Raw genomic sequence first — 16496 nt, 5'->3', positions numbered from 1 at the left:
TGTGTTGTAAAGTAGCCACTCCTCCAAGCTCACTCCCTGTGATGGACTACAATCTCAATACAAATTGGACTACAATCATGTTTAGTTTACTAATTTGTATTGAGATTGTAGTCCATCACGGGGAGTGAGCTTGGAGGAGTGGCTACTTTACAACACACACAAGGACCATGGAGAACAAAAGTAGCCCCCCTCCAGAAGGAAGGACAGGGTCATTATGAATTCAGAGATGATTTGAGGATCTACAGCGATACACAAATAACATACATTTTTGTTAATAGTTAAGGTACTGGAATGTATTTTTAAGATCTAACTCCTGAGTTTAATGTCACTTTAAAGAGGCTGTCCCCAGGTGAAAGTTTCTTCAGTTGCAATCAGTAAAAGGACATACTTGCAGCCCCATGACATCATGCCTGGGCTCCCTGCACAGCCTCCTGCAAACTCATATGACAGCACGGCTAAGTGTGGGAGTACATTTTCAGAGAGGGAGTCCTTTACAGCCCAAGGATAAGAAATCTGCAATATGAGAACATGCCTTTGGAAAGCAGGACTTGCTAGCTTGTGCAGTTTGCTGCTGCTTTGTTTCTGTTCTTGCACTGATAAGACTTCAAGACTGCTTGTTTTAAGCCCTCGTTCACACCTGAACGTTTTGTAGCGCGTTCTACGCTCGACGAACGCTCTACAAAACGCTCAAAAAAATAAATCCAATTGTATTCAATGGTCTCGTTCCCACCTTGGCGTATTTCCGCCCGTCCCTAACGCGCCACAAAACGGCCCACGCCTGAAAAGGTACAGGTACTACTTTGGGCCGTTTTGTTACGCGTTTCCATTAGGATACAGCCAAGTAGCATTCGGAAACGTGCAACTTTTTTTACCGCAAAGCACGGTAAAAAGACGCGCATATGCAATACGCCTAGGTGTGAACGAGACCTTACAGTCTGAGCTTCTGTCAGTGCCGAGAGCATGCGCCTAGTCTGTACCATACCATGCATGCCTAGATTCGAAGCAAAGAGTCATTGTAGTGATTGTAGGGCACCATTGATGTCAACTCAAAATGGCATTGCCCTGCAGCAATATGGAACTGCTTTCCAAGGGACCAAAGAAGACACTTTAGGAAAAAAAAATGTAAAAAATGCACATAATGGTAAAGGACTTAATATTATTATTTAATATATACGCAGTATTTGAGATAAACATCTAGGAGACAGAGCCTCTTTAATCAGCTAAATACATTCCAGCTGTATTAAAAGAAAAAAGGTGTTCCAAGTCTTAGGCTGGGTTCACATATGGGCGTTCGTAATATGCACGTTTGACGATCGTTTTTACCACGATTTGTGGTCAACGAGACGCGCGTTTACGAGGGCTATCCAGCTGTATCCTAATGTATACGCGCGGAAAATACGCCCCAAATAAGCTCCTGTACTGTGGGAACCATGCCCATAGGAAATAATGGGATTTCACTTGCTGGGCGTTTTACAGCACGTCGATCAGCGCTGTAAAACATCCAGGTGTTAGTTTAGCAAATTCTGTGTGCTGTCAGCATGCTTTAGAGAAGGACCCTTGCTCTTTGCAGAGGTAGACCTCTCCGAGCAGCGGGAAGCAGAAGCTTTGCTAACTGCAGAGCTATAGGTCTGACTCAGTAGGTGACCTGCCAGACCTCAATGGTGATACCACTGCTTCCACCCAGAGAGCAAGAGTCCTTCTCTGCAACATACTGGCAGGGGGGAAGCTTTTCCAATTCGGATGCTTTCTTAAAAGCAAATAAAAAAAAACACCTTTTTTGTTTATACACATGAAATTTAGCAGATTTAAACGAAAAGTTCAGCTGGGCTTTAACCACTTCAAGACCACCCACGTCAAAATAAGTCCTGTCCTGAAGTGGTTATAAAACAGCAGATCTCTGCTTCATCAGCTTCTTTGGGGTCACGAGGTGACATAAGGGGTCTGAAAGACCCCTGATGTCTCCATAAAGAGGACCTATCACATCATATTTGCCATTACATAGGGGGCTTGTTACCCTCCTATGTGATAGCAATAAAGTTAAGTGCAACAAAATTTAACTGTTTGCCAAGGATAACTTCATTTTGCAAAGTTCTTTGCCTTACTAAAGAAGCCAAAAAAACTATCAAATCTGTTTCTGCCAAATGAGAAATCACATGCTGTATATAAGGACTAGCATGTCAAACACGCATGCAGACATCCTGCATAGAGATGACTGGGAAAGCCCAGCTCGGTTCCCCCACAGGAACAAAATGCATAGTAAACAGTTCAAGTGACACTAACTCAGGACTTAAATCTTAAGAATGCATTCAAGTACCTTAACTATATACAAAAATGTATCTTATGTGTGCATCACTCAGCTGTAGATTCATAAATCATCTCTGAATTCATGATGACACTGTCCTTCCTTCTGGAGGGTGGCTACTTATGTTTCCCATGGTCCATGTGTGTTGTAAAGTGGCCACCGCCCCACGTTCACTCCTGTGATAGACTGCAATCTCATGTTTAGTTTACAGATTTGCACTGAGATTGTAGTCCATCACAGGAGTGAGCTTGGAGTGTTGGCTACTTTACAACACACACAGGGACCATGGAGAACAAAAGTAAATCACCCTCCAGGAAGGACAGTGTCAGAGATGATCTGCCGATCTACAGCACAGACCGACTACATTTTTGTTAACAGTTGAGGTACTTGAATGCATTTTTAAGATTGAACTCCTGAGTTTAGTGTTACTTTAAGAAGGGGCCAAGCAAAACAGATAAACGCACTCATCAATTCGTCACCAGCTTTACAGTAAGGTGCACACGGAATGGGCTTTAAACAGTAAAATAGCAAAAAGTTTTCCTGGCACACTCACAAGCTAGCATGTAAAAAAACTTGTCTCACACAAAGGTTACAAACAGAGGTTTGAATACACGTCTTCTGCAGAAAATGTGAAAGCCGCACAGCCGCGCCAAGGCACCTCTTTTAGTGCGGTTTGTTTACATGCTAGCTTGCGAGTGTGCCAGGAAAACTTTTTGCTATTTTACTGTTTAAAGCCCATTCCGTGTGCACCTTGCTGTAAAGCTGGTGACTAATTGATCAGTGCGTTTGTCATCTGTTTTGCTTGACTGTTTTGGTGCAGTGATGCATGGGGGTCTCAGCTGCCATTGGGATGTGTGGGATCCCTTGTGCGTCTCTGTGCCAGCATCAGGGGTGCACAGACAGGTTTTATACAAAGGTGCAGCTATTGGAGGGGAATTTATCAAAAACAGAGCAGACAAAATCTGGAGCAGCTGTGCATTGCAACCAATCAGCTTCTCCCTTCAGTCTGTTCAGTGAAGATTTGAAAATGAAAGAGAAGCTGATTGGTTACCATGCACAGCTGTTCCAGATTTTGTCTGCTCCAGTTTTGATAAATTCCCTTCAGTATATTTATGAAAAGGGACATCTTCCCAAGAAAGCTCAGAGATAAACTATGATTAGCTATCACAACTCATGACTTGGTTAAATTGAATCAATTGGCACATTGCTGCCTAAAACAATATGCAGCCTAGAAATGTATAGCTAAAAAAAAAACAAAAACACACCACACAACAAAAGAGTGAAACCTACCTAAAATAAAGGGACCTGCCCTCTTGGCATTACTTCCCGAGATACTGGTGCAGAGTGCCTTGGATCTGGCAGAGGTCTCTCCAGAATCCCTTTCAGATGCTCTCCTCTTCATCCTCTATCTGGAAAAGGAAAGTGAGAAAAGACGGATGCATGGGGTGAAACGCTGCTTATTCATTTGCTCACATGTGTGCCTTCAACGTAGTTTCTCCTCCTACAGATTTTACAGTCTGTTCCGGAACAGACACTTCTCCATCTGCTTTCACCAGCACATGCAATGGATACTGTACAACAGTAAAGAAAAAAAATGTAATAGGTCATCTGAGTTTTCATTTAACTCATTGCTTCAATCAAAGAAAAGTCAAATATTTGTAAAATCTTTTCAAGAGCTTAAACCACCCTTAGACCCACACCTGGGAAATACATAAGGCATGCTGTGGTGGGAAAAGACACTGAAGGTACAAAGGTTTGCAGCCAAACTGTTTAAACTGCTATAGTCCATCATACAGTTAAAATAAGATCAGATATCAATTTCCTTTGATTACAGAACTCATCAATATGTTGAAAATGGCACGATCTCCAATAATAGGAATAATAAGGATATAAACGTGTGCTGTGTACAAACAAGCAAAATGTACAAAACTACAGCTGTATTCCAAAATCAGAGAACAGAAACTTTGAATCATTTTCCCGGCAATGCCATTCTTCTTTCGTCGGCAAAAGAGTAAAACCTGCCCCTGTACCGACTGTTTACAGACGGCACATCACAGCGTCCTGAAATATGACTGGAGTTAATACTTTACAGAAAGTGATGACATTGTTACATAACCACACTTGTTTTATTACGCACTAACATTAATGATAGTGTGACCTGCTATTGAGAGTATTTGCCACGGAGGACAAGATAACCTGCTCATTAGGAAACTGTAGTGTACTCTGACTCACATATGTTGCATCACAAGAGAGGCTGTGCTAACATGCAAGATAAATGGTCTATACCCGCCTGAAGAAAACAACTAATTCTTACAAAACAGCAGATGTTACACTTCACAGATACAAGGTATAAATAGATAGATATGATACCTGGATTCCCGGAACTAGGAAAGCATTTAGTTACATGCTAGTTCATCGTTACATAGGAACAGTTACCTTTAGCTTTTTCAAATCCTAGAGTCATGTAATGTCCACTAATGCATGCAAGTGTTTGAGAGGATTGACTCTGCACTAGTTCTTCTGCAGGATGATTGGCAACGTGCAGATTTGCATTTGTCATTACTGTTCTCTATGAAAGGTACACAAGAAATGCTGCATGTTGTGCCTCTACAAAACAGGATATGCTAACCTATATAGCAATACAAAAGTGACCCACTGATGGAGAGCACTCTCCCTGCTTTGTGTACTGCTCCACTAAAGACCAGTGGAGATAAGCCCAGAAGCCTTAGGCCCCATTCACACGGTGTGGTCTGGGAATACTGTGGCAAGAACATACAGATTTCTGCTGCAGTAATCCCAGGTGTCTCAGTTTACATGCGGCCGCTATACCCACTGAAGTTCATGATAGGGTGACAGTGGCCCCATCTGTCAGCGGCAGTTTACATGTAATCCAGGGATGCTGGAATCGTATCGCCTGACGCCCAGAACATGCAGTACTGGGCTGGTAGTTTCTTTTTTTTAGCATGTAGCCCTGCTGCGGGCAAGTAGACCTGAACAGGCTGGCCTGGTCCCTGTGGTCAGGGGAACCATAGGGGCTGTGGAGAAGTGACAGCTGTGGAGGAAGTTCCCCATCCGTGCACCGTCCGGGACAGAAAGGAAAACGTCTACCGCTTCAAGCCCTGCAACGTGCTCAAAGAGCTCTACAAGACCACTACCCGTCCCCCGCTGCCAAGAGGAGCCTGTCGCCCACACAGGTCAGCAACTGGTTCAAGAACTAGAGGCAGTGGGACCACAACCTCTCTGAGACACACTCCAAGGAGGTGAGACAGATGGTGGAGACCCCCAACTCTGCTCTACTTTACTCCGCTCTGCCACTGCTGAAGCAATATGGCTGTGGACTAAACTTTTTCCAGGCAGTCAATCATTTATGGATAGAGGATGGAAGGCAGCTTGGGACATGGCAGGGAGCAGGCTCGCTTTGTTTTGAAACCTGGTTCTGGGCTCCGGTTTCATTCAGATGATGATGGAGACGGACTCGTTGTGTTCCGGGGAGCTCTCTGGTTGTGGCTGTCACACTGGTGACTTCTGCATGAAAAACACACGAAAAAGCGTGCAACAAAAGCTTGAAAATCGCCCACAAACACTCATGTGTAAATGGGGGCTGAAAAAGACCTCAGAAAATAGCTTTCCTCTGTTCTCACAGCACTGCACTTCTCTATCAACCTATCACATTGCATAAGAATAACCTGAAGAAAAAAAAATACAGGAAAATGTAGCACCGAATGCTGCAAAACAATTACTCAACAAAATCTGCTAACTAGGCCTCTAAATGTTTCCAGGAGTATACATACACTGGAAACACTACCTGCTGACCTCCACATGAGAGGCACTGTGCCAAACAATGACAGCGATTATCGCAGCACGCCGAGGTTACAGCAGCTTTTACAGGAGAAAAACTTTCCTTTTCATTTTTATTCGGACCTGCGTGGGAACATATTCTTTCCATACAAGCCAGCATTCAGGCAGGTATAAGGCAACATGCTAAAATATATATTTTTTAAAAAAAAACAAATCCTAAACCCTTTCAGACTGCTGATCTGGGAGCTGCACACAAACTGTTTTCACTTGCATTGTTTTCACATGCACTCTTACTTGAACGGTTACTGGACTGTTTTTTACATTTGCTTAATTGTACTACATTTTACCCACACTGGGGGTGTATATCATTAAAAAGCTGTATGTTATGTGCAGAGGGCTGATGCAAAATATACAAATCTTACCTTGCAGCATGCCGTCTCCTACACACAAAAGTCTTGACTTCCGAGCGCAGCGTGGTGCAAGGAATGCGACTTGAGCAGTGAATTGCTCTAGTCACATCCTCCTTACAAAACACCGGGGGGGGGGATTTATCAAAACTGGAGCAGACAAAATCTGGAGCAGTTGCTGATTGGCTGCCATGCACAACTGCTCTAGATTTTGTCTGCTCCAGTTTTGATAAATTCCCTTCTTTGTACTTTTCTCAAAGAATAAAAGGCATTCTGAGATAGTGAATGTTCTTCAATACACAAAAACAAGCTGCTATTGTGCGGGCCTCTAGAAGTGTCAGGAGTCCTACTAGGTTCTCTAGTATTCTCAAGTTGACCACCACCTCAAAGTCTGTATCTTCAGGCAAAAGAGAACAAAAACCCCAAAATAATGGCAGTTCACAGATTTCTATCCACACGTTTCCTTTAATGCCAGGGAAACAAGTTATAACGCCCACGGACAGTAGAGCAAAACTGAAACTGAGATCACTGTATTTACGGGAGCAGATGAGTAAAATAAGGAAATGGGACTGTCGCCATTTATTAAATCACCACAACTCCTCAAGAGACATGTGTCATGGATTTCCACAGAAAACAAAACAAAAAAGGAGTGCAGTTAATACAGCGTATCACACAAAAATACCCTCAAGAATAAATTGGCAAGAATAGGGTGATAGATATGATCTGTTTTACAGAACTATTATATATTGTGTGTATGGCATCTAGTGATCCCCCCCCTACTACTTGATTATGCTAATGTGGAAGAATCTGAAATGCAATTCTATGCTATACTGATCGTGCATCATGTGCTATTTTATTGTTTTATTCTACTTTGGAAAATTAATAAAATATTTTGAAAAGGTAAAGAATACACCTAAAAGTAAGGACAGGCTGCCTCTATTTTAGAGCAACTCACTCTGCAAATCTAGACATTCCTAAGATGCTATATTTCTCACTCTGCAGAGCAAAACTAGCATTCAGCAGGTCCCAATACAGGTCGTAACAAAATGTAGGTCTGCTCAAATCTTCACAAAATCAAGGAGCTAGCTCAAAAAACTCCAATGGTGTGCCACAGATTTAACACATGGAGTCTCACCTCAAAAGCAGCCATGTATATAGTTCTCTTTATACCACAGCAGCAGTATATACAGTTCTCCACAGACAGACAGACAGATATATCTAACTCTTATTTTCATAAAATCGATTAGTTAGCCGATTATTAATTTTTGGATTAAATACCATCTTATATTTAAAAAACACAGAGGGTTACAAAAGTTTACTTCAGAATAAAACTGCATGCGCTAGCTTCTGCAATTGCACAGCACTGGAACACACATTATTGCAGTACCGTGTGAAGCAGAATTTGTCAGGCCAACCTCGAAAATAAAAGTTTTCCCTACTTTTTACATTTAAAAAATGTTTTTGTTTTTATTATTATACTAGACATTTTAAATAGTTTCATGGATTTAAAATGTTAAAACTCCAAGCCAATATAATAAAATAGCAAAACTTTTATTTAACCAGTTGACATCCGCGGTGTTAAACCCCCTTCCCATCCAGGCCATTTTTCAGTATTCAGCGCTGCGGTACTTTGACTGACATTTATTCCTACAAACACAAATAAAATGATATATATTTTTAAATATTAAAGCCCGATCATCAGTTTAGAGTTAGCCATGAATAGCCCACTATGTAATAGCAGACTAGAGGTGACAGGTTCTCTTAAAAAGGTGACATTTTGGGTCTATTAGAGCTCAAGTACCACCTTTCCACTTCAAAGAAGCTATTCAAGCACACAACGTGCTTGAATAGCTTCAGTCAGGGAATGACAGCTGCGGGTAGCCCGATTCTGCTGCAGGTTGCTGAATGTAAACAGCAGGCAGTGGACGGGTGCAGTAGCCAGCTTGCTATTGGCCATTTCAAATTGCAATAATTGCAGGCTGGCTACTGCACCCGTCCAGTGCCTGCTGTCAAATCAGCAGAGGAGGAGCAGGTTTTGGGAGCTCTCCTCCCCACTGAGCATGGGCTGCAGAGTGTCTGTCCTCTTCAATTCCTGTTGGGAGTAGCGGCGATCGGAGGAGACAGAGCCAATGCAAAACTGGATCCCAGTGTGGAGAAGAGAACTACAGGATCCAACCAACTAATCGGTAATGAGGAGGGATGCACCGATATATCGGCCGCCGAAACATATCAGCCGAAAATGGCACTTTTGGCTAAATGCTGAAAGTGCCATTTTCCTGCCGATACATCGGCGCATCCCTGGTTTCTTTCCTCCCCGCTGGGTGCTGCTCTATGTCCCAAAGTGGAGGAGAGAAAGTGACAGCCGGCCGAGCGCTGCGGGACAAGAGCGATGTGAGTGGCCGGTGTCTCTCCTCCCACACCGCTCAGCCGCCTATCACACTGCGGCAGAGCGGTGTGGGGGCGGAGACAGCACTGTCACAGGAGGCTGGGCTCTCCTCTCGCACCGCTCACTCAGCCTCCTGTGACAGCGTGTGTCAGAGAGGAGAGCAGGCTACATACATTCAGTGATCGCTGAGTGTAGATAATTGAGCATATGGTATGGTTAATATATCCTCAATTATGAATGAATGGGAAGTAATCTATATCCACTCCTGTGCATTCATAATGGTGGTAATAGTAAACATACTATGTTCTAAAGTTATCAATGAACAGGAACACTGAGAGGATTCCTGTTCCTTGATAACAGGGGACACAGAAAAAGAGATTGAGGACTTTGTGTTCTCAATCTCTTTTTCTATTTTAAAAGGGAAATATCAGGGGTCTGTTTGGACCCCTATTTCCCCGAAACCCCTAAAAGTAAAAAATGAAAATATTAAATAAAAAATGAAAATTAAAAAAAAAAAAATATTTTTTTAAAAAAACATTTTTGGTATTGGTTTTGGTTTCGGCCTGACAAATTTTTCTATTTCGGTTTTGTTCCGGTTTTTAAATTTCTATTTTGGTGCACCTCTAGTAATGAGAATAGTGTACAACTATCATCGCATTATCAATTAATTGGAGAGATAGATTATATATAATGTGTTTTTTTTTTTTTTTTTATTATACCCAAAATTGATGCGTATTTATTTTCTTTACTAAATGTTTAACTGGTCTTAAAAAGAAAACTATTGTTACAATTAAGTGCTGCAACCAACTAAATGAGAATAGTTGTCAACTATTCTCATTATCGATTAGTTGGTTGGATCCCATAGCGTTCTCCACGCTGGGAGGAGAGCACAGCAGGTAGTGGGCTATTGCAATTTGAAATGGCCAATAGCAGGTTGGCTATTGCACCAGCCCACTACCTGCTGTATGTGCATTCAGCTGCCGTCTGTGGAATCTTGCCAATGGCAGCTGTCATTCTCTGGCTGAAGCTATGCAAGCGCCATGTGCTTACTATACAATAAAACAAAAAAGGATTTATACAAAAAAGGTGGGAAAAAGTGTTTCAATGGCACCCCAAAGGCACCTGCCACCCACAGTGTGATCGCCCACACGGTACCGCACTGCCATGCATTCCAGTGCAATTGCAAGTGTGGACGCAGTTTTATTTTGAAGTAAATTTTGTAACACTGCACTTGTGTATTTTATTTTATATTAAGGATGGTATTTAATTCTGTTATCCGATTAACCCTTTCCCTGCCACCGACGTAAGGCTTACGGCGGAACACAACTGTTTCCACCTGGCCACATCAGTAAGCCTTACATCGACAGCTTTCTCCCTTATGCAATAAGCTCATGGTGGCTTTTGCGACCATGAACTTATATCAGAACTGTTCCCCCGATGGACCCCCTTAAAATAATAGCCGTCATCAGTGGCTGGCAAGCTATTAACCGCCGGCATCTGCAGCCTCTCCGTGATCCCCGCTGCCTGTATGGGCTGAGGCATTGGGGATCTGATGATAAAATTACAATTGAAGCCGGCGGGGAGGAGGGGCTTGGTGGCCTAAAGCTGGACTCCACGCCGACAGCAAACAAAGAGGCTGGACTCCATGCAGATTTCATTACAAATCATAACATGTTTTTATTTTGTTTTTTTAAATACAACCAGTGTAAGTACATGAATTTGGACCTTTGGCCTCTATCGCCTATAGAGTAGAACTCATATTGGAAGAGATGGAGCCACAAAACTAGTGTACACAGCAGATCTGATTGGCCCTATGTGCTCATCTGTCTGCTGCTTCTCCTTCGCTGTCCAGTCTCAGGCTTGGGCATAGAGATAACCATAGATGCAGTAGAAAACTTCTGCACAGTCAGAAATACATATCCTCTGGTAGGTTAATAAAAATTCAGCATATTTATTTTAACTGTCTATTTAGTTGCTTTCCAGGAGTACAAATTTAAATGTAACATGTGAATTGCAAAATAAACAATATATTCAACTAGCCAGCTGTACTAGAACTGAAATATGTAATATGTTCTTACAGTGTAATCTCTAGTGCATAAAAATGATGTAAACAGCCCAATGTTATGATGGCATCTGGATAATACATAGTGCAACACTTCTCTGCTGTTCAGCATATCACCACACCTGATCCCTGCAAGGCACCCTCTGAGGGAATGTGCAAACAAAAGGAAATGCTGTGTTCAGCTATTATGGATAGAAGAACAGGGGATGAAAACTGAAAAGATGCCTTCCGAAATCTGGGATTGTTTACCCGTCTAATTAATGGCAAGGGTGGCAGGACTCGAATAAACTTTCATTTGTATTCCTTCTACTATTTTCAAAGTATGGACAAGGAAATGCCAGTTTACCTTTGGACATGATTTGTTAGGCAACATGTGCACTGCCTATAATAGGATCAAAGAATTTGAGAAATGTATGCAAAACTTTTTTTTACAAGGAAAAACATTATCTGTAAGAGCAAAGGGTAGGTTCCAGCCATATGACTTTGGACATTTCAATGTGCTACCTTACATGTACAATAAACCTAAATAGCAACTGCTGAGGATATCCAGGAGTATAAAATAATAATAATAAAAATAAGTACCCTTGCAGTGGGGTTATCCTCGCACTGCAAGGGATAAGTGCTTTTTTTGTCTAGGGGACTCAAAGCAGATATACTCACCTGATCCTCTGTCCTGTGGTGGTTGGTGCTCATCTCTCTCCCTCTCCTTTCCAGCTATGGAATGTCCCTCAACATGCTCAGGTCAAATGCGCGTAAGTGGACCTGCATTAGACGCAATGTAAATGGTCCTTTGACCTTTGGAGCCCAGGGAAGAGGCGGCAGCAGGACCGAGGGTCAGGTGACTATATAGGTTTTATTTGAGGATCAGGTGAGTAAATCTGTTTTATTTGAATGGGCTGGTGTGCGCACGCAGTGTGCGCGTGCCCACACCGGCCCGTTCGGCATTTGTCTCCCGTGCATGCCACAAACCAGCCGAAAATCTTAAGATTTTCGAACATGCTCCTTAGACAAAAGACGTGCGACCGTACAGTAAAAACGGTCGCACACCTTCCATACACTTTGCGATTATCGTACGATTGCGGGATTTCCCGCGATTATCGTGCAATAATCGCACAGTGTATGGGCACCTTTAGATCCAAGCTGGACTAATCCCAGGAGCCAGGTAGCCAATGCACCTTTAACATAACACATGACAGCCAACTTTTCAAGTTTTCTCTAGTTGTTGTCAATGAGGCTGGTTGCTAAAAACAAAATATCTGCTGATTTCTAGATTGGACAGACTTGCTCCGCATTCATTTGTTCACCCCTGACCTTAAGGGTTATTTACTAAATCTGGAGCAGCTTGTGCATGGCAACCGATCAACTTCTATCTTTAGCTTGCTCAGTAATGGAACTAAAACCTCTTATCCTTAGCAGCCAAGGAAGGTGCCATCTTAGATTGCAGATGCCATGGTGATTAGCTATGACACCAGCCATTTGAGTATTTGAAAGTTTGGTTGAGAGCTGAAATACGCACACTGGCAACCCTGGCAATTGGCATGCCTAGAAAGTAACTGTTATGAGTGACCATAGCTTTGAAAATAAACAATAGAAGCTGGCTGGTTGCCATGAACAGCTTAGCGGCACCAGATTCTGTCAGCTCCAGTCTTGGTAAATCCACTTTATAGTAACCAAGATTGAATGCAGGTTTATTGTTTTTATAGGCCCATGTACACCGTGTGTATAGATCAGTAAATGTGCACTGCGCTTAGATTTGGCAAATCATATAATCTGCATCTGTGGTCAGTAAATTACATATTTACACACATGAATTTAAGGTAGAGAAAGGTAAGAATGTTGCCAATCTCTATATGTCTAAACACTTGTTTACAGAAGCACTTTACTGACCATTCAACTTTTTTTTCTATGCAGGTTTTTTTTGCAGCCACCAAAAACCTGTGTAACTATCAATAAACTCTTTATGGCCGTGTGCACGAGCTTGTAATTTTGATATGTTCTTCATTCAACCGGCGGGCTGAACGAATAAAATATAACAGATTACTCCCATCAGCACTTACTCACATTGATCGAGGAATCCCCTGCGCTTTCTATTGTATTGAATATTCAAATGGAGCCTGCCGCTCACTGGCTGCCAGCTCCATTCGCCCAAAACCTTTCCAACCTGCCCCTTTGATCAGTTGATCACGGTATGCCAGCCAGAAGGGTGCAGACAGCGGTACCCACTGTATGAATTTTGGCTAGTTCATAAGGAACCGGCTGAAATCCAATACATGTATAGCAGGCTTTAGATGTATCTTTTCACATAGCCCCCCCATCAGTGGCGTCACAAGGGGGGGATGCAGACCACACCAGGTGACACCATCTGAAAAGTCAGGCACTTGGTCATGGCCCAACAGCCTGACAGTTGCACGAGAGAGAAGGGGACCCAGCAGCATACCTTATCCTGCCGGATGAGCATCCCCTCCTCTCTTTGCCGGCGTCCATCACAAAGATGGCGGTCAGCAGTGACGTGCAGAGGACGCATGTGTAATGACATCACGTGTATGCGTAATGATGTGTGCACCGGGTGACACCACTGGCTCCCATCGTGCTGCACATTGGGTACACCAAGGAGAATCTCATCCACGGACATACAAAGAATTCAGATTCAAGCTGTCGATTGTGCTCTTCCTTTACTCGGGAAACTCTGACGATGAGAACTTTAGACTGGAATGGTGTATTTGCAGACACGAAGGGTGTCAAAGGGGACCAAACACCTGCAAAACGCACATCAGAACTAATGCATTGATTACAGGTGCATCATCATGCATGCATTGTTTATGGGCAATCACTTTCTCTCCATAAGTTACAATCTGACCATGCAATCAACTTAGAATTTACCAAAACTATGTAATATAACACTTAATCCATCCAATCAGACAGGCCCTTGCACTACATAGTTGTTGGTAGATGTAAAGGAGATTGTACAGATTGTAAAGAGAGTGTGTGTGTGTGTCCAGTTTAAAGCAAGGTAACATGTACACTAGTCAATGACCGATCATCAATGCAGAATGATCCAGAAGTGCCTGCAAGCCAAGATGACCCCGTGCTGCATTGTTACACTGCACCCCCTCTGCACTACAACACACCTGCTCCCCAAACCGAGGTGTGCGATGCAGACAAAGCGCCGCCAGACCCCGGCGATCCCAAGCTGTGTATTAGATCTCCATGTATCCGTCTTGGAGGATCAACACAAATCCCGGCAGCAATCACCATCCACTCACCTGCGCTCCCCCCGATAATCCCCACTCCCCCCTACTTAAAGAGATTAGAAACTCCCCCAGGTCTGCACTCCAAACCACACACAACCGACCGGAGAGGACGGGCCCCTTCCCTCCTCCTTACCTTTAAACGCGGCTGCCGGGGCCTCCTTAAGTCGAGCTCATGCCCGGGGTAGTTCGCGGAGAGCCTGATACACCGGGAGGCCTCCGTCGCCTACCAACCCCGGCTCTCCATCGCTGCGCACTTGACAACGGAAATGACGGTAAACGTTAGCCGCTAATCACATTCCTCATAACAAAGCGTGAGCGCCTAGCCGATGGAAATAAAACTGCTGCCGATTGGTTAATTCCATTACAGGATCAGTAGAACGTAGCTCCACCCCTCTGCACGAAGAGTAATACCGTCACTCTGCGAGGAGGCTCTATGATTGGTCGCTGCTTGTGAATGGAGGCTGCTGTGATTGGATAACGGAGATAATCATTTAAAGTTCCTCTAATAAACTAGTGTGATTGTACTCACGCTGTGAACAAAAGTACTAGAGAGCTGTACAACTTGGTGTACATGGGGGTGGGGACATGTATTAAAACTGGAGCAGGCAGAATCTGAAGCAGTTGCCTATAGTAACCAATCCGCTTTTCTCTTCAGTTTGTTCTGGTAAGCTTTGAAAAGGAAAGCTAGAACCTGATTGGTTGTCGTGGGGAACTGCTCCACATTCTGTCTGCTCCAGTTTTGATACATTTCCCTCAGCATCTTTAATCACCCTTACAGCTATATTGTGTAGTGCCAACATGTTACAATGCACCTTTTACCTCTACAAGGTTTCACTCACACATGTTTTTATTTTAATTTTTCAAATTTTAATATTTTATTTTTTTAGAAACTTTTTCATTTTTTTAAATTCATTTTTATTTATTAATTGCCCCCCCGGTTGTTACGCCACTGCTGGATACAAATGGCTAACATGGAATACATGGCTCTTGGCCAGGGGTGGGCAACTCCGGCCCCCTACCTGTGCTTTCACTACAAATGCCAACATGCCTCTGGGAGTCATGCCTGTGGCTTTCAGAGTCTTGCAATGCCTCATGGGATTTGTAGTTCCACAACAGCTGGAGGGCCAGAGTTGCCTACCCCTGCTCTTAGGCCCTGTTCACATTGAGCGATTCGCAAATCGCGCGTTTGTCGCGCAATTTGCATTTTGCGCAATATCGCGCAAATGCTTGCATTGAGCAAGCTTGAATCGCGGCAAAATCCGCTCCAAAAAGGGTCCTGTAGCGACACCCGACCCGCGACAGCAGGACCCTTTGCCCCATTGAGAAGCATTGGAGAGCGATATTGCGCGGTAAATTGCCGCGATATCGCGGGAATTACCGCGCGATAAATCACTCAATGTGAACGGGGCCTTAGCCTGTATTTGGAGGAGGAAGAGTCTCTGGATGGGATTAACAAAGACTGGTAAAAAACAACAAAAAGAAAAAAGCACAGCGCTCTCTTAGGGATGTGAGGTATGTGTGGATGCAGTCAATTTGGATTGCTGCTCTAGGAACAGGGGGAGAGACCTGTGAACATGGAAATAAAGCAATAAGAGCGCAAATCCTGAGAGTGTGAATGGTGTCGGGACAACCCGTATCTGTGGGATATGAATGGAAAAAATAAACAAAAAATGGGGACTTACTTTGGGTGCCAAGGATGAGGTTCTGGCGATGCAAGGAGTATTGTGTGGTGGTGTTCGGTATGTGGTGGTCTCCAGATAAGGGCTTGGGGGCGAGGCAGGACAGGTCTTAGGGTTTGGCCATGACGGCTGGATGACTTCTATTCCAGCCATCAGGGGGATCTCCCCCTGATCTTTGGCCACCGCAGGACCAAAGATCAGGTGAGTAAAATAGCTTTTGCAACAATATTTTAACAATGTATGCCCAAATTCCTGCTTGCAAACTTTGCTTTTTCCTAGGGCAAAGTTCCACTTTAAAGTGGCATTAAATTAACCCCCCCCCCCTCAATGCTGGTGTAAGGACTTACCTTAAATGATGTCTCTTGATCTGATCATCTTCTTCTTTCAAGTAATTTTTCAGGAGTCCCTCCAGCGCTGGTGTCGGTCTCTGATCCAGCGCTGACTGCTGCAACTGCTGCATCTCCGGTGCCTGTTCGACGTGCATGCTCCCGGCTGCGTGTATTGACTTACACTGTGTTTCTCCTCTTCTCCTGGCCAAATATCTCTACTGCGCATGCGCCCGCCCCATCATCCTTCATGGCCGCTGGAGAATCTTCAGATCTTCAGAGGGG

The 16496-nt window shown here is 43.6% G+C and overlaps 1 protein-coding gene across 1 annotated transcript in view; it reads right to left on the bottom strand.

Annotated features, from left to right (window-relative positions):
• STK40 (serine/threonine kinase 40) overlaps positions 1–14542 on the bottom strand; it is a 33108-nt gene extending 18566 nt beyond the window's left edge. Inside the window, exons 1-2 of the mRNA XM_018576599.1 lie at positions 14340–14542; positions 3593–3711 (exon numbers count right to left, since the gene is read on the bottom strand). Of these exons, the coding sequence (XP_018432101.1) occupies positions 3593–3704 (112 nt within the window). The 5' untranslated portion in view covers positions 3705–3711; positions 14340–14542. The remainder of the gene's footprint in view (positions 1–3592; positions 3712–14339) is intronic.
• Between the last annotated feature and the right edge of the window lie 1954 nt (positions 14543–16496).

The sequence above is a fragment of the Nanorana parkeri genome, unplaced genomic scaffold (genome assembly GCF_000935625.1).
Source record: "Nanorana parkeri isolate BGI_ZX_2015 unplaced genomic scaffold, ASM93562v1 scaffold70, whole genome shotgun sequence".
Taxonomy (NCBI): domain Eukaryota; kingdom Metazoa; phylum Chordata; class Amphibia; order Anura; family Dicroglossidae; genus Nanorana; species Nanorana parkeri.
This window is presented reverse-complemented; position numbering and strand designations above follow the sequence as displayed.